The sequence below is a fragment of the Hyla sarda genome, unplaced genomic scaffold (genome assembly GCF_029499605.1).
Source record: "Hyla sarda isolate aHylSar1 unplaced genomic scaffold, aHylSar1.hap1 scaffold_635, whole genome shotgun sequence".
Classification (NCBI taxonomy): Eukaryota; Metazoa; Chordata; class Amphibia; order Anura; family Hylidae; genus Hyla; species Hyla sarda.
The window spans coordinates 89,066-112,535 of record NW_026610650.1 but is presented as its reverse complement, the minus strand read 5'-3'; the positions used below and the strand labels follow the sequence as shown (position 1 = coordinate 112,535).

Below are 23,470 nucleotides of genomic sequence, written 5' to 3'. Positions count from 1 at the left end.
ATGAGAATTTTTACGGATACATTTTCCTGCATGTAGTCATGATTTTTTTCAGAAGTGCGACAAAATCAAACCTATATAAGTAGGGGATCATTTTAACCGTATGGACCTACAGAATAAAGATAAGGTGCGATTATTACCCAAAAATGCACTGCGTAGAAACGGAAGCCCTCAAAAGTTACAAAATGGCTTTTTTTTTCTTACATTTTGTCGCTCAATGAATTTTTTTTTTACGTTTCACCGTTGGATTTTTTTGTAAAATGACTGATGTCACTGCAAAGTAGAATTGTTGGCGCAAAAAATAAGCCAACATATGGAATTTTATGTGCAAAATTGATAGCGTTATGATTTTTAGAAGGTGATGAGGAAAATATGAAAATGCAAAAACGGAAAAACCCTGCATCCTTAAGGGGTTAATAAAAATATACTTAAAAAAATAAAAGTGACCAAAAAATCAGCCAAGAAGCATAGGAAGAAGTGGTCTGTGGTCACCACCTGCAGAACCACTCCTTTATTGGGTCTTGCTAATTGCCTATATTTTCCACCTGTTGTCTGTTCCATGTGAAATTGATTGTCAGTGTTCTTCCTGAGTGGACAGTGGGATTTCACACAAGTGTCAGTGACTTGGAGTTACATTGTGTTGTTTACGTGTTTCCTTTATTTTTATGTACTCAAATATAGGGGGAGATTTATTAAAACCCGTCCAGAGGAAAAGTTACCCAGTTGCCCATAGCAACCAATCAGATCGCTTCTTTCATTTTTAACCTCTGCAAAATGAAAGCAGCGATCTGATTGGTTGCTATGGGCAACTGGGCAACTTTTCCTCTGCACAGGTTTTAATAAATCTCCCCCATAATGTTTATGATTCCGCATGATGAACATCATAAAGGTAAAAATTACCAAACAACAAAAATGCGGATTTTTGGGCCCATCATATACCGTATATACTCGAGTATAAGCCGTCCCCAATATAAGCCGAGGCCCCTAATTTCACCCCAAAAACCCAGGAAAAGTTATTGACTCGACAATAAATAAGCTTAGGGTGGGAAATACATCATCCCCCCCCTGTCATCATCCCCCCTGTCATCATCCAGACCCCCGTCATCAACACCCCCGTCATCATCACCCTGTCATCATCAACACCCCCGTCATCATCGCCCCCGTCATCATCGCCCCCGTCATCATCCGCCCCCCCCCCTTCATCATCTCCGCCTGTCAATCTCTTCTCAGTGGTCTTCAACCTGCGGACCTCCAAATTTTGCAAAACTACAACTCCCAGCATGCCCGGACAGCCATCGGCTGTCAGGGCATGCTGGGAGTTGTAGTTTTGAAACATCTGGAGGTCCGCAGGCTGAAGACCACTGCGGCCTTCATCATCATCATCCAGACCCCCCTTTTGTTTTCTACTCGCCTGCCCTCGGTGACGTCCCTGCGCATGAACGTCCCTGTGCGTCGTCATCTAGGCAACGTCACTAGTCCGGGGCCGGTCCGGAGGAGAGGGCATCCCGGTGAAGATGGACAGTCCGGAACCACTAACAGTCCCCACCAGACGGTCCCTGCAGCACAGATGACGGCCCGGACCAGCTCTCCCTTCTTTCCCACCGAGGGGAGGGGAGTAGAAAGCAAAAGGGGGGTCTGGATGATGACAAAGGCCGCAGTGGTCTTTGACCTGCGGACCTCCAGATGTTGCAAAACTACAACTCCCAGCATGCCCGGACAGCCGATGGCTGTTCGGGCATGCTGGGAGTTGTAGTTTTGCAACATCTGGAGGTCCGCAGGTTGAAGACCACTGAGAAGGTATTGACAGGCGGAGATGGACGGGCCGCACCATCCCCTCACAGCTAAAGCCAGAAAGTTTTTTTTGTTCACTCGAGTATAAGCCGAGGGGGGCATTATACTCGAGTATATACGGTATCTGAAAAAAAGTTATCAAAAAGTCAGATATATGATGGGTAATGGTCCTGATAAAAACTACAAATCACAGCGCAAAAAAATCCTCCTCATACATCCCAGTATACGGAAAAATAAGAGTTATAGGGGTCGGAATACGGCAATTTTATGAATAACTCATTTTGTAAAAAGTATAATAGTAAAATTTATCGTATTTACCACAGAATAAAGAGAAGATTTTTTTTCCATTTTCCTCACAAATAGTAATATTTTGGTTTTGTCGTAGATTTTAGGACACAATAAAAAAAGTGTTATTACAAAGTAAGATTTGTCCCTCCAAAAAAACAAGTTCTCAAGCGGCTCTGTATACGGGAAAATAAGAGTTATGGCTCTAAGGAGAGGAGGAAGAATGACAAATGCAATAGTTTAAAGGTCCTGGGATGTTAAGGGGTTAATACTGATAATAAAATCTGTGTTATTCTCTGCAGATTCTTGTAGCAGGAGATCAGAGGAGAATCTTATATCTTCAGATTATAAAGCAGATGATGATATCACACAAGATACATATGAAGAACATTCCATTATCCCAGATACACCCTCAGCCCTTCACAGCCAAGATCTCTCATCTCATCCTTATATACAGGTCCTGTCTTCTCACTCATCACAGGATGTTCAGAAAAATAAAGGTCACAGAAGGGGTGTTGGACATCAACGAGCTCATACAGGAAAGAAACCATATTCATGTTCAGAATGTGGGAAATGTTTTACTACGAAATCAAATCTTGTTCAACATCACATAACTCACACAGGGGAGAAGCCATTTTCATGTTCAGAATGTGGAAAATGTTTTACTAAGAAATCACATCTTGTTGAACATCACAGAACTCACACAGGGGAGAAGCCATTTTCATGTCCAGAATGCGGGAAATGTTTTACTATGAAATCACATCTTGTTGAACATCACAGAACTCACACAGGGGAGAAGCCATTTTCATGTCCAGAATGCGGGAAATGTTTTACTATGAAATCACATCTTGTTGAACATCACAGAACTCACACAGGGGAGAAGCCATTTTCATGTCCAGAATGTGGGAAATGTTTTGCTAGGAAATCAGCTCTTGTTAGTCATCAAAGAACTTGCAAAAGCAATAAGCCATTTTTATGTACAGAATGTGGAAAATCTTTTACTGAGGAATCACATCTTGTAGTACATCACAGAACTCACACAAGAAAGAAGCCCTTTTCGTGTTCAGAATGTGGAAAATGTTTTGATACAAAATCACATCTTGTTGAACATCACAGAACTCACACAGGAGAGAAGCCATTTTTATGTTCAGAATGTGGGAAAAGTTTTACTCAGCAACATCAGCTTGTTAGGCATCACAGAACTCGCACAGGGGAGAAGCCATTTTCATGTCCAGAATGTGGGAAATGTTTCGCTATGAAATCAAATCTTGTTAGGCATCAAAGAACTCACAAAGGCAAGAATCCATGGGAATTCCGGTCTGCCTGCTGATATCGCCCCCCCCCCATGTTGGCGATCGCGGCAAATGGCCGATCAATTCAGATCAGCCATTTGCCGCTATTCCGGGCTGATCGGGTCTCTGATGACCCAATCGCCCGGAAAATAGGGATGATCGGAGCTCATTTTTATGTACAGAATGTGGAAAATCTTTTACTGAGGAATCACATCTTGTAGTACATCACAGAACTCACACAAGAAAGAAGCCCTTTTCGTGTTCAGAATGTGGAAAATGTTTTGATACAAAATCACATCTTGTTGAACATCACAGAACTCACACAGGAGAGAAGCCATTTTTATGTTCAGAATGTGGGAAAAGTTTTACTCAGCAACATCAGCTTGTTAGGCATCACAGAACTCACACAGGGGAGAAGCCATTTTCATGTCCAGAATGTGGGAAATGTTTCGCTATGAAATCAAATCTTGTTAGGCATCAAAGAACTCACAAAGGCAAGAATCCATGGGAATTCTGGTCTGCCTGCTGATATCGCCCCCCCCATGTTGGCGATCGCGGCAAATGGCCGATCAATTCAGATCAGCCATTTGCCGCTATTCCGGGCTGATCGGGTCTCTGATGACCCAATCGCCCGGAAAATAGGGATGATCGGAGCTGTCAGTGACAGCCCCAATCATCCTAAGGGATAGGAGCGCGGTTGCAGTGGTGCCACCCCCTCCTATCCCCTGCCATTACTCAGCAATGACTACTGGCCAATGGCAGTTGAAAACAGGGGGTTACCATGGAGATCCCCCACTCTGCCCACCCCTGGATGTCGGGCAGAGCGGGGGGAGAAGATGGCGGCCGGTACCTGGGGACTTTTATGCGGTGGGGACCGCCGATCATCAGTGGCATCAGCGGAGAGCAGCGGCGCAGGTAGGGAGGCGACGGCGTGGAGCATCAAGGAAGGTTGCAGTAAAGCGATATTTACTGCTGACTGCTAGTGGTTGCCAAACTGCAACTCCCAGCATGCCCAGACAGCCAAAGGCAACATCTGTAGAGTCACAGTTTGGAGACCACTATACAGTGGTGCCCAAACGGTATCCCTCCAGATGTTGCAAAACTACAACTCTCAGCATGCCTAGACTGCCCAGGCATGCTGAGAGTTGTAATTCTCTAACATCTGTCCCTTCAGATTTTGCAATTTTCATCAACATTTTGAAAATTGCTGCTCTACTTTGAAGCCCTCTAATGTCTTAAAAAAGTAAAAATAGGTCAATTTTATGAAGCCAACATATAGTAGACATATTGTATTTGTGAATCAATATATAATTTATTTGGAATATCCATTTTCCTTACAAGCAGAGAGTTTCAAAGTTAGAAAAATGCTAAATTTTCATGAAATTTTGTGATTTTTCACCAAGAAAGGATGCAAGTAACAACAAAAAATTTACCGCTATGTTAAAGTAGAATATGTCACGAAAAAACAATCTCGGAATCAGAATAAAAGGTAAAAGCATCTTAGAGTCATTAATGCATAAAGTTACAGTGGTCAGAATTGCAAAAAAGGGCTCAGTCCTTAAGGTGAAAAAGGGCTCAGTCCTGAAAGGGTTAAAGAAAATAAAAGTCACAGAAGGGGTGTTGGACATCAGAGATTGTGCAAGTGGGGGGGGGGGGAGACATTTTCATGTTCAGAATGTGAGAAATGTTTTGCTTTAAAATTAAGTCTTATTAGACATCAAAGAACTCACACAGGGGAGAAGCCATTTTCATGTACAGAATGTGGGAAATGTTTTACTCTGAAATCAGTACTTATCAAACATCTAAGAATTCACACAGGATAGAGCCCATTTCAGTGTGCAGAATGTGGTAAATGTTTTCCTTAGAAATCACCACTTATTAGACAAGAATTCACATAGGAGTGAACCCAGTTTAGAGCAATAAATGATGCAGATAAGACATCTATATATTCACCATGTACATAGGATATCTGACATTTATACATATATCATATACTGCATCTCCAAACTTGTTACCAATTGTTAATAAAAGTTTTCTTTTAGAACGTAGTCACCGATCCAGCGATGTCATCACTATAGTTTACATGGTAGGAGAAGAGTGTGGTATATGGTTGTGATATTCACTGCTCCTCATGGAGAAGACCCAACAGGCATAATCCATGGGGAGCTGCTACTGGAGACCCAAACACCTCACAGAGAAGTTCCTCAGGGGCGGAGCTTGAGCTCTTGCAGGAAGGCGGCTTCTGAACTGATCTTCTTCCTGATCCACTTATAAAGTGACTATAATGCAACTTCCTCAGCTGGAATTCGGCAAAAAAACTAATATCTGGACTGTGGGGAATCAGAGGAACAAACCAACACCTCATTTGTACAATTTAAAGCATTTTTCCCAGATCTAGTTTTGAGGCCTGCAACACAAGCTGAAGCCTGGGACTAAATTTTCAGTTAAATCCTACAATCTGCTCCCACTTACCTTCCTGTGTAGCGAACACCAGGAATCCTCCTCAGCAACACTCCGGAGGCCGGCCTACACTAACTCCAGACTGCTGGGGCAAGAAAACCTCTCCCAAAGGACTGTAATACTAAGTAGTGGTCTCCTCCAGCCCATCCGGGCTCTTTGCCTTCATAGCTCGGGGACTCCTCTTCAGAATTAGGACCAATCCTCTTCTTGTCCCCTGTCTGGCTATTTGTGGGGGTGGGGGGCTATTCTGTGCCCCTGAAGTCTGCTCTCCTGCACGTTACACTGTCGCATTGTTATTAAAGGGGTACTCCGGTGGGGAAAAAAAATTTAGGCTTTTATCTTTGGGGTCATCTGAAGGCAATTGTCTATGCTGTGAAGATACGAGATGTGCAGCACCTGAAACTACGGATACTAGAAGCCTGTGCTAGCATTTCTCCTGAGGTGTATATAGTAGTATATAGCAGTATATAGCAGTATATACGGATACTGGAAGCCTGTGCTAGCATTTCTCCTGCGGTGTATATAGTAGTATATAGCAGTGTATACGGATACTGGAAGCCTGTGCTAGCATTTCTCCTGCAGTGTATATAGTAGTAAATAGCAGTGTATACGGATACTGGAAGCCTGTGCTATCATTTCTCCTGCGGTGTATATAGTAGTATATAACAGTGTATACGGATACTGGAAGCCTGTGCTAGCATTTTTCCTGCGGTGTATATAGTAGTGTATACGGATACTGGAAGCCTGTGCTAGCATTTCTCCTGCGGTGTATATAGTAGTATATAGCAGTGTATACGGATACTGGAAGCCTGTGCTAGCATTTCTCCTGCGGTGTATATAGTAGTATATAGCAGTGTATACGGATACTGGAAGCCTGTGCTAGCATTTCTCCTGCGGTGTATATAGTAGTATATAGCAGTGTATATGGATACTGGAAGCATGTGCTAGCATTTCTCCTGCGGTGTATATAGTAGTATATAACAGTGTATACGGATACTGGAAGCCTGTGCTATCATTTCTCCTGCGGTGTATATAGTAGTATATAACAGTGTATACGGATACTGGAAGCCTGTGCTAGCATTTCTCCTGCGGTGTATATAGTAGTGTATACGGATACTGGAAGCCTGTGCTAGCATTTCTCCTGCGGTGTATATAGTAGTATATAGCAGTGTATACGGATACTGGAAGCCTGTGCTAGCATTTCTCCTGCGGTGTATATAGTAGTATATAACAGTGTATACGGATACTGGAAGCCTGTGCTAGCATTTCTCCTGCGGTGTATATAGTAGTATATAGCAGTGTATACGGATACTGGAAGCCTGTGCTAGCATTTCTCCTGCAGTGTATATAGTAGTATATAACAGTGTATACGGATACTGGAAGCCTGTGCTAGCATTTCTCCTGCGGTGTATATAGTAGTATATAGCAGTGTATACAGATACTGGAAGCCTGTGCTGGCATTTCTCCTGCGGTGTATATAGTAGTATATAGCAGTGTATACGGATACTGGAAGCCTGTGCTAGCATTTCTCCTGTGATGTATATAGTAGTATATAGCAGTGTATACGGATACTGGAAGCCTGTGCTAGCATTTCTCCTGTGGTGCATATAGTGGTATATAGCAGTGTATACGGATACTGGAAGCCTGTGCTAGCATTTCTCCTGCGGTGTATATAGTAGTATATACGGATACTGAAAGCCTGTGCTGGCATTTCTCCTGCAGTGTATATAGTAGTATATAGCAGTATATAGAGAAGAGGGTTGCATTGACAATCCAACACAATGGGCAGCACATTGAACACATTTTATAAGTTACATAGTTACATAGTTAGTACGGTCGAAAAAAGACATATGTCCATCAAGTTCAACCAGGGAATTAAGGGGTAGGGGTGTGAAGTGGTCAGAAACTTGTAAATAACTCATGAAAGAATAAAGTTACGTTAATACCAAGCACATCATTGTTTTTCATGTGAAATTCCCAATAAGTTTGATGTGTCACATGACCCTCTTCCCATTGAAAAAACAAAAGTTGGATTCAAAATGTCCGACTTCAAAATGGCCGCCATGGTCACCACCCATCTTGAAAAGTCCCCCCCCCCCTCACATATACTAATGTGCCACATACAGGAAGTTAATATCACCAACCATTCCCACTTTATTAAGGTGTATCCTATAAATGGCCCACCCTGTACATGTTTGTTATTCAGTGGTGAGCTGGTGCGGGTGTGATGTGAAACAATGTAAAGTATCTTTTACCATTTGTGTAAATTGATCAAATAAAGTTTTAGTACCTGCTTAGATTTCCTTGTATTTCATTGCTGCGGCTGGTAAGGGGGGGGGGGGGCGAAGATGTCCAATGGTGTTTCATCGAGGCACATGTTCATGAATCTCCCAAAGTGCAAGAAAAAGTGCAAACGTGTTACACTAAAAAATAGTGCACAAAGAATGTGGCCTATCACAAGCCCTTCTCCGATAGGATAGAGGCCCCCCCAACAAACCGTACCCTTCCACTCCGGGACCAAAGGCTCCTGTGAGGTTCCAGGTTCAATGTCCCTTTTCGCCAAAGCTACTAAGAGACCACAAATGCTCCTGGGATCCCCCAGGCGTTAGCCAAGGAATCTGCCTGCAGAGCCCATAACGGGCGGTACCCGGCCCATGCAGGAATACCCGGGGTTTATGCTGGTAGGTGAACCTGATGGCCACACACACCTCCCCTAGACCGCCAGGAGGGACACCCAGAAGGGCTACCGCACCCTGACAATCTTGTGGACACACAACACGCAAAAGTGACACAGTGACAAAAATAAATAAGTGAATATGTGCAGGTATACTGCCTGGACATCCTGCCAGATCTATACAAATTTCCTAACCAGAAGGAAATAAAGAGGCGAGTGCCAAGGGTGCAGAGATTATGGTGTCAGTGCTTCCACTCAGTGAGTTTCGGCACCTCAGGGTCACCACTCCCCGAGTCCCTAAAGTACTTTGGCTCTAGACTCTTCCAACCTCATGACGAGACCCGGAGGAAACAGGTCACATGGGGGCAGCCGTCCAGCTGATTCCTCATAACCAGCCCCGGAACGCCCTGGTACACCTGCCCCCTCCAGGCAGCATATCCATCCTACATCAATGGCAGAGACTAGAACACTGAGAAGAACAGATACTACACTTGATCTTAGCCAAAAGGCCGAAAAACAATGTTTAATAGGAAATGTTTCAAACGGTGTCCTGGCCGGCGGCGTCTCAACCAAACTCGTCCCGATGGAGTATGCCATGTCCTAGGCCGCTGCTAGTGATGTCACTACAGTATGTTTGAAGGTTCAAAACAGTTTCCGACGTGTTTCGGAAGCTGAGCGGGCTCCATTGTGGAGGATGGATGTTCTTGGAGTCATCTGTCTTTAAATATCTCCATAGGTACGTGTAAGGCGAAGCTCCTGTTCTCTTTCCCTATTTTTGGCACAAAACTAGGGGACGAAGGGCTTGGGGACGAAGGGCGTATGCATACGCCCTCGCCAGGCGGTGATCGGACCGGGATGACTGCTGATATCTATCAGCAGGCATCCCATGGCAATGCCTAGGGGGGGTCCTGAGATCCCCCCATGTCGGCGATCGCAGCAAATCGCAGGTCAATTCAAACCTGCGATTTGCCGCGATCCGGGCAAATCGGGTCACTGGTGACCCAATCGCCCGGAAAATAAGACTGATCGGAGCTGACAGAGCCAGCTCCGACCATCCTAAAGGATAGGAGCGAGGTGGCAGTGTTGCCACCCCCTCCTATCCCCTGCCATTGGTCGGTCAGGCTGACCACCAATGGCAGGAGGGGGGCAGGGGGATTAGAGTTCATTTCCCCCGCTCTGGTCACCGATCGGAAGTCGGTACAGAGCGGGGGGAACACGGGCGGAGAGGGGGGAGCATGGCCCGGCTTACCTGGACCTTCGGAGGCGGCATCGGCGGCATTCACGGAGCAGCGGCTGTAGCAGGAAGAGTGGCGGCCGGAAAGTGCGGCGGAGAAGGCTGCAGTGAAGATCGCGATCGCACTGTGGCCTTCTAAAAGCTGCAAAACTACAACTCCCAGCATGCCCACACAGCCAAAGGCTGTCTGGGCATGCTGGGAGTTGTAGTTTTGCAACATCTGGAGGGTCACAGTTTGGAGACCACTGTGTAGTGGACTCTAAACTGTGGTCCTCCAGATGTTGCAAAACTACAACTTTCAGCATGCACTGACTGTCTGGGCATGCTGGGAGTTGTAGTTTTGCAACATCTGAAGTGGCACAGTTTGGAGACCACTATATGGTGGTCTCCAAACTGTAGCCCTCCAGATGTTGCAAAACGACAATTCCCAGCATGCCCAGACAGTCAGGGATGCTGGGCGTGTAGTTCTGCAATATCTGGCCCTTCAGATGTTACAGAACTACAACTCCCAGCATGCCTGGACAGTCTGGGCATGCTTGGAGTTGTAGTTTTGCAACATCTGGAGGGCTACAGTTTGGAGACCACTATTTAGTTGTTCTTCCCCAGTTGTTGCATAACTACAACTCCTAGCATGTCCAGACTGTCCAGGCATGCTGGGAGTTGTAGTTCTGCAACATCTGAAGGGCCAGATATCGCAGAACTACACACCCAGGATCCCTGACTGTCTGGCCATGCTGGGAGTTGTAGTTTTGCAACAGCTGGAGGCTGGCTGGAATCACTGAGCTAGAGTCTGTTTTCTAACTCAGTGGTTCCCCACCAGTGTGCCTAGAGCTGTTGTAAAACTACAACTCCCAGCATGTACGGTCTGTCAGTGCATTCTGGGAGTTGTAGTTTTGTAACAGCTGAAGGTTTGGGGTCCCCCCCCATGTGAATGTACAGGGTACATTCACACAGATGGGTTTACAGTGGGTTTCCTTCCGCTGCAGCTCAAACTCCCAGCGGAAAACTTACTGTGAACCCCCGCCTGTGTGAATGTACCCTAAAATCACTACACTAACAAATAATAAAAAGGAAAACACTACATATACATTTACACGTTTCCCCCCCCCCCCCCCCCCCAAATAAAAATGAAAAAAGTCACATACAGCAGTGTTTCCTAAAGGGAGCCTCCAGCTGTTGCAAAACCACAACTCCCAGTATTGCTGAACAGTCATAGACTGTCCTGGCAGGCTGGGAGTCTTGCAACAGCTGGAGGCACCCTGTTGTAGGGTTTTATTGTAGGTAACCGGGTCCGCCCCTATTGCAAATTCCTTATTTAGGCCTCAAATGCGCATGGCGCTCTCTCACTTCAGAGCCCTGTCGTATTTCAAGGCAACAGTTTAGGGCCACATATGGGGTATTTCCATACTCGAGAGAAATTGCACTACAAATTTTGGGGCGATTTTTCTCCTTTTACCCCTTATGAAAAGGTAAAGTTGGGGGCTACACCAGCATGTTAGTGTAAAAAAAATTAAAAAAAATGTACACTAACATGCTGGTGTTGCCCCATACTTTTCATTTTCACAAGAGGTAAAAGGAGAAAATTACCCCCAAAATTTGTAACACAATTTCTTCTGAGTACGGAAATACCCCATATGTGTACAGGTAAAATGCTCTGCGGACGAACTACATGGCTCAGGAGTGAGAGAGCGCCATGTACATTTGAGGCCTAAATTGGTGATTTGCACAGGGGTGGCTGATCGTTACAGCGGTTCTGACATGAACGCAAAAAAAAAAGAAATAAAAAAAACCACATGTGACCCCAATTTGGAAACTACACCCCTCACGGAACGTAACAAGGGGTATAGTGAGCCTTAACACCCTTCAGGTCCTTGACAAATTTTCATTAAATTTGGACATGAAAATTTAAAATTAGTTTTTTTTTTCATTTTCACAAGCGGTAATAGGAAAAAAAGCCCCCCAAAATTTGGCTTTCCAAGCATGCTGGGAGTCTTAGTTTTGCAACAGCAGGAGACACAAAACTACAAATCCCAGCATGCCCAAACAACCTTTGGCTGTCCAGGCATGCTGAGAGTTGTAGTTTTACAACAGCTGAAGGCACCATGGTTGGAAAACACTGGCGTCTGACGTCAGGGGATGTCACTATGTGCAACTACTATGAAGTGAGCGCAGGAGGCAGCCGTGCATAAGGGTCCTGCGGGCCGGCGGCCGTGCATAAGGGTCCTGCGGGCCGGCGGCCGTGCATAAGGGTCCTACGGGCTGGTGGCCATTGCAACCTCTATAGCTACGCCACTGCCCAGAAGAGAAGGAGCGCCATTGGGCTTTTTGAGAGAATTAGGCGGGAATTGAAGGCTATGTGTGTTTACAAAGCCCCATGGTGCCAGAACAGTGGACCCCCTCCACATGTGACCCCATTTTGGAAACTACACCCCTCACGGAATGTAACAAGGGGTACAGTGAGCATTTACGCCCCACAGGTGTCTGACAGATTTAATGAACAGTCGTCCGTAAAAATGAAAAATGTAATTTTTTTGTTTGCACAGCCCACTGTTCCAAAGATCTGTCAAACGCCAGTGGGGTATAAATGCTCACTGCACCCCTTATTAAGTTCTGTGAGGGGTGTAGCTTCCAAAATGGGGTCACCTGTGGGAGGATCTGACTGTCAATGGGTCAACTAAGAAGCACAGGACTTCATTTTATTTCATTTTATTAGAAACACATATACAGCTCTACTGTGTACACATACAGCTCAGCTACATGTACATTACACATATACAGCTCTACTGTGTACACATACAGCTCAGCTACATGTACATTACACATATACAGCTCTACTGTGTACACATACAGCTCAGCTACATGTACATTACACATATACAGCTCTACTGTGTACACATACAGCTCAGCTACATGCACATTACACATATACAGCTCTACTGTATACATACAGCTCAGCTACATGTACATTACACATATACAGCCCTACTGTATACACATACAGCTCAGCTACATGTACATTACACATATACAGCTCTACTGTGTACACATACAGCTCAGCTACATGTACATTACACATATACAGCTCTACTGTGTACACATACAGCTCAGCTACATGTACATTACACATATACAGCTCTACTGTGTACACATACAGCTCAGCTACATGTACATTACACATATACAGCTCTACTGTGTACACATACAGCTCAGCTACATGTACATTACACATATACAGCTCTACTGTGTACACATACAGCTCAGCTACATGTACATTACACATATACAGCTCTACTGTATACACATACAGCTCAGCTACATGTACATTACACATATACAGCTCTACTGTGTACACATACAGCTCAGCTACATGTACATTATACATACACAGCTCTACTGTGTACACATACAGCTCAGCTACATGTACATTACACATATACAGCTCTACTGTGTACACATACAGCTCAGCTACATGTACATTACACATATACAGCACTACTGTGTACACATACAGCTCAGCTACATGTACATTCCACATATACAGCTCTACTGTGTACACATACAGCTCAGCTACATGTACATTCCACATATACAGCTCTACTGTGTACACATACAGCTCAGCTACATGTACATTACACATATACAGCTCTACTGTGTACACATACAGCTCAGCTACATGTACATTACACATATACAGCTCTACTGTGTACACATACAGCTCAGCTACATGTACATTACACATATACAGCTCTACTGTGTACACATACAGCTCAGCTACATGTACATTACACATATACAGCTCTACTGTGTACACATACAGCTCAGCTACATGTATATTACACATATACAGCTCTACTGTGTACACATACAGCTCAGCTACATGTACATTACACATATACAGCTCTACTGTGTACACATACAGCTCAGCTACATGTACATTACACATATACAGCTCTACTGTGTACACATACAGCTCAGCTACATGTACATTACACATATACAGCTCTACTGTGTACACATACAGCTCAGCTACATGTACATTACACACATATACAGCTCTACTGTGTACACATACAGCTCAGCTACATGCACATTACACATATACAGCTCTACTGTGTACACATACAGCTCAGCTACATGCACATTACACATATACAGCTCTACTGTGTACACATACAGCTCAGCTACATGTACATTTCACATATACAGCTCTACTGTGTACACATACAGCTCAGCTACATGTACATTACATATATACAGCTCTACTGTGTACACATACAGCTCAGCTACATGCACATTACACATATATAGCTCTACTGTGTACACATACAGCTCAGCTACCTGTACATTACACACAGCTCTACTGTGTACACATACAGCTCAGCTACATGTACATTACACATATACAGCTCTACTGTGTACACATACAGCTCAGCTACATGTACATTACACATATACAGCTCTACTGTGTACACATACAGCTCAGCTACATGTACATAACACATATACAGCTCTACTGTGTACACATACAGCTCAGCTACATGTACATTACACATATACAGCTCTACTGTGTACACATACAGCTCAGCTACATGTACATTTCACATATACAGCTCTACTGTGTACACATACAGCTCAGCTACATGTACATTACACACAGCTCTACTGTGTACACATACAGCTCAGCTACATGTACATTACACATATACAGCTCTACTGTGTACACATACAGCTCAGCTACATGTACATTACACATATACAGCTCTACTGTGTACACATACAGCTCAGCTACATGTACATTACACATATAAAGCTCTGCTGTGTACACATACAGCTCAGCTACATGTACATTACACATATACAGCACTACTGTGTACACATACAGCTCAGCTACATGTACATTACACATATACAGCACTACTGTGTACACATACAGCTCAGCTACATGCACATTACACATATACAGCTCTACTGTGTACACATACAGCTCAGCTACATGCACATTACACATATACAGCTCTACTGTGTGCACATACAGCTCAGCTACATGTACATTACACATATACAGCTCTACTGTGTACACATACAGCTCAGCTACATGTACATTACACATATACAGCTCTACTGTGTACACATACAGCTCAGCTACATGCACATTACACATATACAGCTCTACTGTGTATACATACAGCTCAGCTACATGTACATTACACATATACAGCTCTACTGTGTACACATACAGCTCAGCTACATGTACATTACACATATACAGCTCTACTGTGTACACATACAGCTCAGCTACATGCACATTACACATATACAGCTCTACTGTGTACACATACAGCTCAGCTACATGTACATTACACACATACAGCTCTACTGTGTACACATACAGCTCAGCTACATGCACATTACACATATACAGCTCTACTGTGTACACATACAGCTCAGCTACATGTACATTACACATATACAGCTCTACTGTGTACACATACAGCTCAGCTACATGTACATTACACATATACAGCTCTACTGTGTACACATACAGCTCAGCTACATGTACATTACACATATACAGCACTACTGTGTACACATACAGCTCAGCTACATGCACATTACACATATACAGCTCTACTGTGTACACATACAGCTCAGCTACATGTACATTACACATATACAGCTCTACTGTGTACACATACAGCTCAGCTACATGTACATTACACATATACAGCTCTACTGTGTACACATACAGCTCAGCTACATGTACATTACACATATACAGCTCTACTGTGTACACATACAGCTCAGCTACATGTACATTACACATATACAGCACTACTGTGTACACATACAGCTCAGCTACATGTACATTACACATATACAGCACTACTGTGTACACATACAGCTCAGCTACATGTACATTACACATATACAGCTCTACTGTGTACACATACAGCTCAGCTACATGCACATTACACATATACAGCTCTACTGTGTACACATACAGCTCAGCTACATGCACATTACACATATACAGCTCTACTGTGTACACATACAGCTCAGCTACATGCACATTACACATATATACAGCTCTACTGTGTGCACATACAGCTCAGCTACATGTACATTACACATATACAGCTCTACTGTGTACACATACAGCTCAGCTACATGTACATTACACATATACAGCTCTACTGTGTACACATACAGCTCAGCTACATGTACATTACACATATACAGCTCTACTGTGTACACATACAGCTCAGCTACATGTACATTACACATATACAGCTCTACTGTGTACACATACAGCTCAGCTACATGCACATTACACATATACAGCACTACTGTGTACACATACAGCTCAGCTACATGCACATTACACATATACAGCTCTACTGTGTACACATACAGCTCAGCTACATGCACATTACACATATACAGCACTACTGTGTACACATACAGCTCAGCTACATGCACATTACACATATACAGCTCTACTGTGTACACATACAGCTCAGCTACATGTACATTACACATATACAGCTCTACTGTGTACACATACAGCTCAGCTACATGTACATTACACATATACAGCACTACTGTGTACACATACAGCTCAGCTACATGTACATTACACATATACAGCTCAGCTACATGCACATTACACATATACAGCTCTACTGTGTACACATACAGCTCAGCTACATGCACATTACACATATACAGCTCTACTGTGTACACATACAGCTCAGCTACATGTACATTACACATATACAGCTCTACTGTGTACACATACAGCTCAGCTACATGTACATTACACATATACAGCTCTACTGTGTACACATACAGCTCAGCTACATGTACATTACACATATACAGCTCTACTGTGTACACATACAGCTCAGCTACATGTACATTACACATATACAGCTCTACTGTGTACACAGAGCTCAGCTACATGTACATTACACATATACAGCTCTACTGTGTACACATACAGCTCAGCTACATGTACATTACACATATACAGCTCTACTGTGTACACATACAGCTCAGCTACATGTACATTACACATATACAGCACTACTGTGTACACATACAGCTCAGCTACATGTACATTACACATATACAGCTCTACTGTGTACACATACAGCTCAGCTACATGTACATTACACATATACAGCTCTACTGTGTACACATACAGCTCAGCTACATGCACATTACACATATACAGCTCTACTGTGTACACATACAGCTCAGCTACATGTACATTACACATATACAGCTCAACTGTGTACACATACAGCTCAGCTACATGTACATTACACATATACAGCTCAACTGTGTACACATACAGCTCAGCTACATGTACATTACACATATACAGCTCTACTGTGTACACATACAGCTCAGCTACATGTACATTACACATATACAGCTCTACTGTGTACACATACAGCTCAGCTACATGTACATTACACATATACAGCTCTACAGTGTACACATACAGCTCAGCTACATGCACATTACACATATACAGCTCTACTGTGTACACATACAGCTCAGCTACATGTACATTACACATATACAGCCTAATGTGTACACATACAGCTCAGCTACATGTACATTACACATATACAGCTCTACTGTGTACACATACAGCTCAGCTACATGCACATTACACATATACAGCTCTACTGTGTACACATACAGCTCAGCTACATGCACATTACACATATACAGCTCTACTGTGTACACATACAGCTCAGCTACATGTACATTACACATATACAGCTCTGCTGTGTACACATACAGCTCAGCTACATGCACATTACACATATACAGCTCTACTGTGTACACATACAGCTCAGCTACATGCACATTACACATATACAGCTCTACTGTGTACACATACAGCTCAGCTACATGCACATTACACATATACAGCTCTACTGTGTACACATACAGCTCAGCTACATGTACATTACACATATACAGCTCTACTGTGTACACATACAGCTCAGCTACATGCACATTACACATATACAGCTCTACTGTGTACACATACAGCTCAGCTACATGCACATTACACATATACAGTTCTACTGTGTACACATACAGCTCAGCTACATGTACATTACACATATACAGCTCTACTGTGTACACATACAGCTCAGCTACATGTACATTACACATATACAGCACTACTGTGTACACATACAGCTCAGCTACATGTACATTACACATATACAGCTCTACTGTGTACACATACAGCTCAGCTACATGCACATTACACATATACAGCTCTACTGTGTACACATACAGCTCAGCTACATGCACATTACACATATACAGCTCTACTGTGTACACATACAGCTCAGCTACATGCACATTACACATATACAGCACTACTGTGTACACATACAGCTCAGCTACATGCACATTACACATATACAGCTCTACTGTGTACACATACAGCTCAGCTACATGCACATTACACATATACAGCACTACTGTGTACACATACAGCTCAGCTATATGTACATTACACATACAGCTCTACTGTGTACACATACAGCTCAGCCACATGCACATTACACATATACAGCTCTACTGTGTACACATACAGCTCAGCTACATGTACATTACACATATACAGCTCTACTGTGTACACATACAGCTCAGCTACATGCACATTACACATATACAGCTCTACTGTGTACACATACAGCTCAGCTACATGTACATTACACATATACAGCTCTACTGTGTACACATACAGCTCAGCTACATGTACATTACACATATACAGCTCTACTGTGTACACATACAGCCCAGCTACATGTACATTACACATATACAGCTCTACTGTGTACACATACAGCTCAGCTACATGTACATTACACATATACAGCTCTACTGTGTACACATACAGCTCAGCTACATGTACATTACACATATACAGCTCTACTGTGTACACATACAGCTCAGCTACATGTACATTACACATATACAGCTCTACTGTGTACACGTACAGCTCAGCTACATGTACATTACACATATACAGCTCTACTGTGTACACATACAGCTCAGCTACATGTACATTACACATATACAGCTCTACTGTGTACACATACAGCTCAGCTACATGTACATTACACATATACAGCTCTACTGTGTACACATACAGCTCAGCTACATGTACATTACACATATACAGCTCTACTGTGTACACATACAGCTCAGCTACATGCACATTACACATATACAGCTCTACTGTGTACACATACAGCTCAGCTACATGTACATTACATATATACAGCTCTACTGTGTACACATACAGCTCAGCTACATGCACATTACACATATACAGCTCTACTGTGTACACATACAGCTCAGCTACATGTACATTACACATATACAGCACTACTGTGTACACATACAGCTCAGCTACATGTACATTACACATATACAGCTCTACTGTGTACACATACAGCTCAGCTACATGTACATTACACATATACAGCTCTACTGTGTACACATACAGCTCAGCTACATGTACATTACACATATACAGCTCTACTGTGTACACATACAGCTCAGCTACATGCACATTACACATATACAGCTCTACTGTGTACACATACAGCTCAGCTACATGCACATTACACATATACAGCTCTACTGTGTACACATACAGCTCAGCTACATGTACATTACACATATACAGCTCTACTGTGTACACATACAGCTCAGCTACATGCACATTACACATATACAGCTCTACTGTGTACACATACAGCTCAGCTACATGTACATTACACACAGCTCTGCTGCAGACATATATAACACACACATACACAGCTCTGCACCACGCACATCACACACACACAGCTCTGCTGCATACACATAACTTCAGCTCATCCAGCAGCGATCACAACCAGCACAGCAGAGTCCTGCATACACTGAGCAGAGGAGCCTAGAGCAGCAGCCCCTGATCATGTGACTCCTCCTCCTCCATGTGACTGATCACATGACGGTGACATCATCGCAGGTCCTGTAAGCACACGGCTCCTGTACAGTCTGCAGGTGGAGGTATATACGGTTGTGGTGACATCAGGAGCGCTGGGGGAGGGGACATTACTATTAACCCCTTCAGGTCCACAAGGTTTTATGACTTAAAGAAGATCACAAGATCCAGAACTTTCTATATATTTGTCTCTTTCTTTCTCTGTTGTTGTTTCTATTAGCAGCCGCCATTTCTCATTGTCTCCTCTTCTTCCCTTCAGGTTTCTCCAATCCAGGATCCTCTGCTGATATCTTCTATATAAGAGAATTCTCCTGGATGACCCATCAACCATGGAGAGAGACAGGAACAAGATGGCCGATAGGATCATAAACCTCACCCTACAGATACTCTTCCGGCTTACTGGAGAGGTGAGGGATTCTGGGAGTGATGTCACATGACCTCATTCTTATCTATGTAATAACAGATGGATATGACTGGAGAGGTGAGGGATTCTGGGAGTGATGTCACATGACCTCATTCTTATCTATGTAATAACAGATGGATATGACTGGAGAGGTGAGGGATTCTGGGAGTGATGTCACATGACCTCATTCTTATCTATGTAATAACAGATGGATATGACTGGAGAGGTGAGGGATTCTGGGAGTGATGTGACTTGAACTCATTCTTATCTATGTAATAAGAGATAGATATGACTGGAGAGGTGAGGGATTCTGGGAGTGATGTGAAATGAACTCATTCTTATCTATGTAATAACAGATGGATATGACTGGAGAGGTGAGGGATTCTGGGAGTGGTCACATGACCTCATTCTTATCTATGTAATAACAGATGATATGACTGGAGAGGTGAGGGATTCTGGGAGTGATGTCACATGACCTCATTCTTATCTATGTAATAACAGATGATATGACTGGAGAGGTGAGGGATTCTGGGAGTGATGTCACATGGCATCATTCTTATCTATGTAATAACAGATGGATATGACTGGAGAGGTGAGGGATTCTGGGAGTGATGTCACATGACCTCATTCTTATCTAGGTAATAACAGATGGATATGACTGGAGAGGTGAGGGATTCTGGGAGTGATGTCACATGACCTCCTTCTTATCTATGTAATAACAGATGGATATGACTGGAGAGGTGAGGGATTCTGGGAATGTATGTAGTGATATTAATGTGTCTCTCCATACACAGGATTACACAGTAGTGAAGAAGTCCTCTAGTGGGCGCTGTCGGCCCCCTGTGTGTGAAGGATGGGGAGGAACCCTGAGCCCAATCCCGGGGCCCCCACCTCACTCCCTGATACATGAGGAAATGGATGAACAGAAGATCGTAGAACTCATCAACAAGATGATGGAGCTGCTGACTGGAGAGGTGACCCTGCTGGGACATTATACAGTAATGGAGGGGTCTGGTGATGACTGGAGAGGTGACACTGCTGGGAATGCTGGGACATTATACAGTAATGGAGGGGTCTGGTGATGACTGGAGAGGTGACACTGCTGGGACATTATACAGTAATGGAGGGGTCTGGTGATGACTGGAGAGGTGACACTGCTGGGACATTATACAGTAATGGAGGGGTCTGGTGATGACTGGAGAGGTGACACTGCTGGGACATTATACAGTAATGGAGGGGTCTGGTGATGACTGGAGAGGTGACACTGCTGGGACATTATACAGTAATGGAGGGGTCTGGTGATGACTGGAGAGGTGACACTGCTGGGACATTATACAGTAATGGAGGGGTCTGGTGATGACTGGACAGGTGACACTGCTGGGACATTATACAGTAATGGAGGGGTCTGGTGATGACTGGAGAGGTGACACTGCTGGGACATTATATAGTAATGGAGGGGTCTGGTGATGACTGGAGAGGTGACACTGCTGGGACATTATATAGTAATGGAGGGGTCTGGGGATGACTGGAGAGGTGACACTGCTGGGAATGCTGGGACATTATACAGTAATGGAGGGGTCTGGTGATGACTGGAGAGGTGACACTGCTGGGAATGCTGGGACATTATACAGTAACACCACTGGAGGGGTCGGGGTGATGACTGTATCATTATGTGTCAGGTTCCTATAAGGTGTCAGGACGTGGCGGTCTATTTCTCCATGGAGGAGTGGGAGTATGTAGAAGGACACAAGGATCAGTACAAGGATCAGGTCATGATGGAGGATCAGCAGCCCCTCACATCACCAGGTAATAGACATGACTATATACACATGTTCTCTCATTATTTGTATGTAAAGAATGAATTCAGTCTCTGTATGTGTTCCCTACAGTCAGACCCAGTAAGAGAACAGCACCAGAGAGGTGTCCCCGTCCTCTTGATGAGCAGAATATGGAGGACATTACTACAGGGAATGATCTGATCTATATTAATGCTACAGACATAAAGGAAAAAGGAGAGACGGATGTGAGCGGTGATGAGAAGTATAAGAAAGACATTCCTACAGGTAAACGGCCAGGTGAGTAGGTTCAGGCCAGGGTCAGGGTCACAGATTCTATTCAGTCACCGGCTACAATAATATTTTCAGGAAGTATTGGTGTAACTCGAATCTCCAGGGCAAATACTATCCCCCTCCCCCTCTATGTTGACTCTATAGCAGTCGACTTGATCCCATCACCACTACATAGTGACTGAATAATACCGCCATACTGTTTATGAATCACATTATATACAGACTAATATTACTCCATATAGCAGTAGATACCAGCTCTCTGTCTCTCTGGAGTCGCTATCTTTCCTTTTTCATCCTGAGGATAGGGGATAAGTGTCTGATCGTGGGGGTCCGACCGCTGGGACCCCCCCCCCCCCCCTCCATGTTCTCCTGCCCAGCACCCCAGCTCTCTCCAGGCACAGGTGACCTCCGCTCCGAAACCACCGCACCAAGAGGTGCCCAACATGTCTGTCTATGAATCTCTATGGGAGAGACGGAGATACACAAATGGGATGCCAAGCAGGAGATCGCGGGGGTCTCAGTGGTCGGACCCCCCCCCCCAGTGATCAGACATATATCCCTATACACAGTAGGGGATAAGTACTCATGTACTAGAATTTTCCTTTAAAGGTGTTTTCCGGTGCTCCAGTATTCTGATCTTTTTGTTCGGAACACTCAGAGCCAGAGGCAGTGATCATGAAGTCGTGGCCACGCCCCTTCGTGCCATCACACCACGCCCCCTCTCACATACATGAATAGAGGGGGTGTGACATCACAAGGGGGGGGTAGCCGTGATGTCACGACCACTGGAATCTGGCTTTTGTTTAGAATGGGGGGTGCTGCAGCCGGACCCCGCAATCAGACATCTTATCCCCATCCTTAGGATAAGGGATAAGATGTCTAGCAGTGGAGTACCCCTTTAAATCCCTTCATTCTTTCCCTCTGATACGGAAATGTTCAGGTCACCTGTGTGGGTCCAAATGGAGGTATAGGTGCTGCTGGCGAGTCGTGAGCGAAAATCATTAAAAATAAAGGTTCCCCTTTTAACTTGGTTCCAGGAAAATTTCACTAACTTTATTAGGACATAAGTCTTTCTATACACATTAATAGACAAAAGACAAAAATGTGATACTGTCTGCGTAGACAGGATAGGGAATAGGTTATAGATCGCGGGGGTCCGACCCTTGGGACTCCCCGCGATCTCCTGAACGGGGCCCCAGCAGTCTGCCGGAAGCTGTCGTTCCGACCCCCAC

General features: G+C 44.0%; 1 protein-coding gene and 1 pseudogene across 4 annotated transcripts in view; one reads left to right on the top strand and one right to left on the bottom strand.

Moving 5' to 3' along the window:
* The window catches only part of LOC130342044 (oocyte zinc finger protein XlCOF22-like), an 81,485-nt gene that overhangs the window by 6,718 nt on the left and 51,297 nt on the right, over nt 1-23,470 (top strand). The window contains exons 1-4 of one of the 4 annotated variants that reach the window (XM_056554245.1): nt 20,071-20,173; nt 20,964-21,143; nt 21,849-21,975; nt 22,059-22,232. The exons of 1 other annotated variant lie outside the window; for it this stretch is intronic. In XM_056554245.1, the coding sequence (XP_056410220.1) occupies nt 20,096-20,173; nt 20,964-21,143; nt 21,849-21,975; nt 22,059-22,232 (559 nt within the window). In that variant the 5' untranslated portion in view covers nt 20,071-20,095. Of the gene's footprint in view, nt 1-20,070; nt 20,174-20,963; nt 21,144-21,848; nt 21,976-22,058; nt 22,245-23,470 lie in introns of those variants that run through there. 2 more of the 4 variants (XM_056554244.1, XM_056554246.1) reach the window with 2 other exon arrangements.
* Nucleotides 8,849-9,020, bottom strand: LOC130342051 (U2 spliceosomal RNA; annotated as a pseudogene).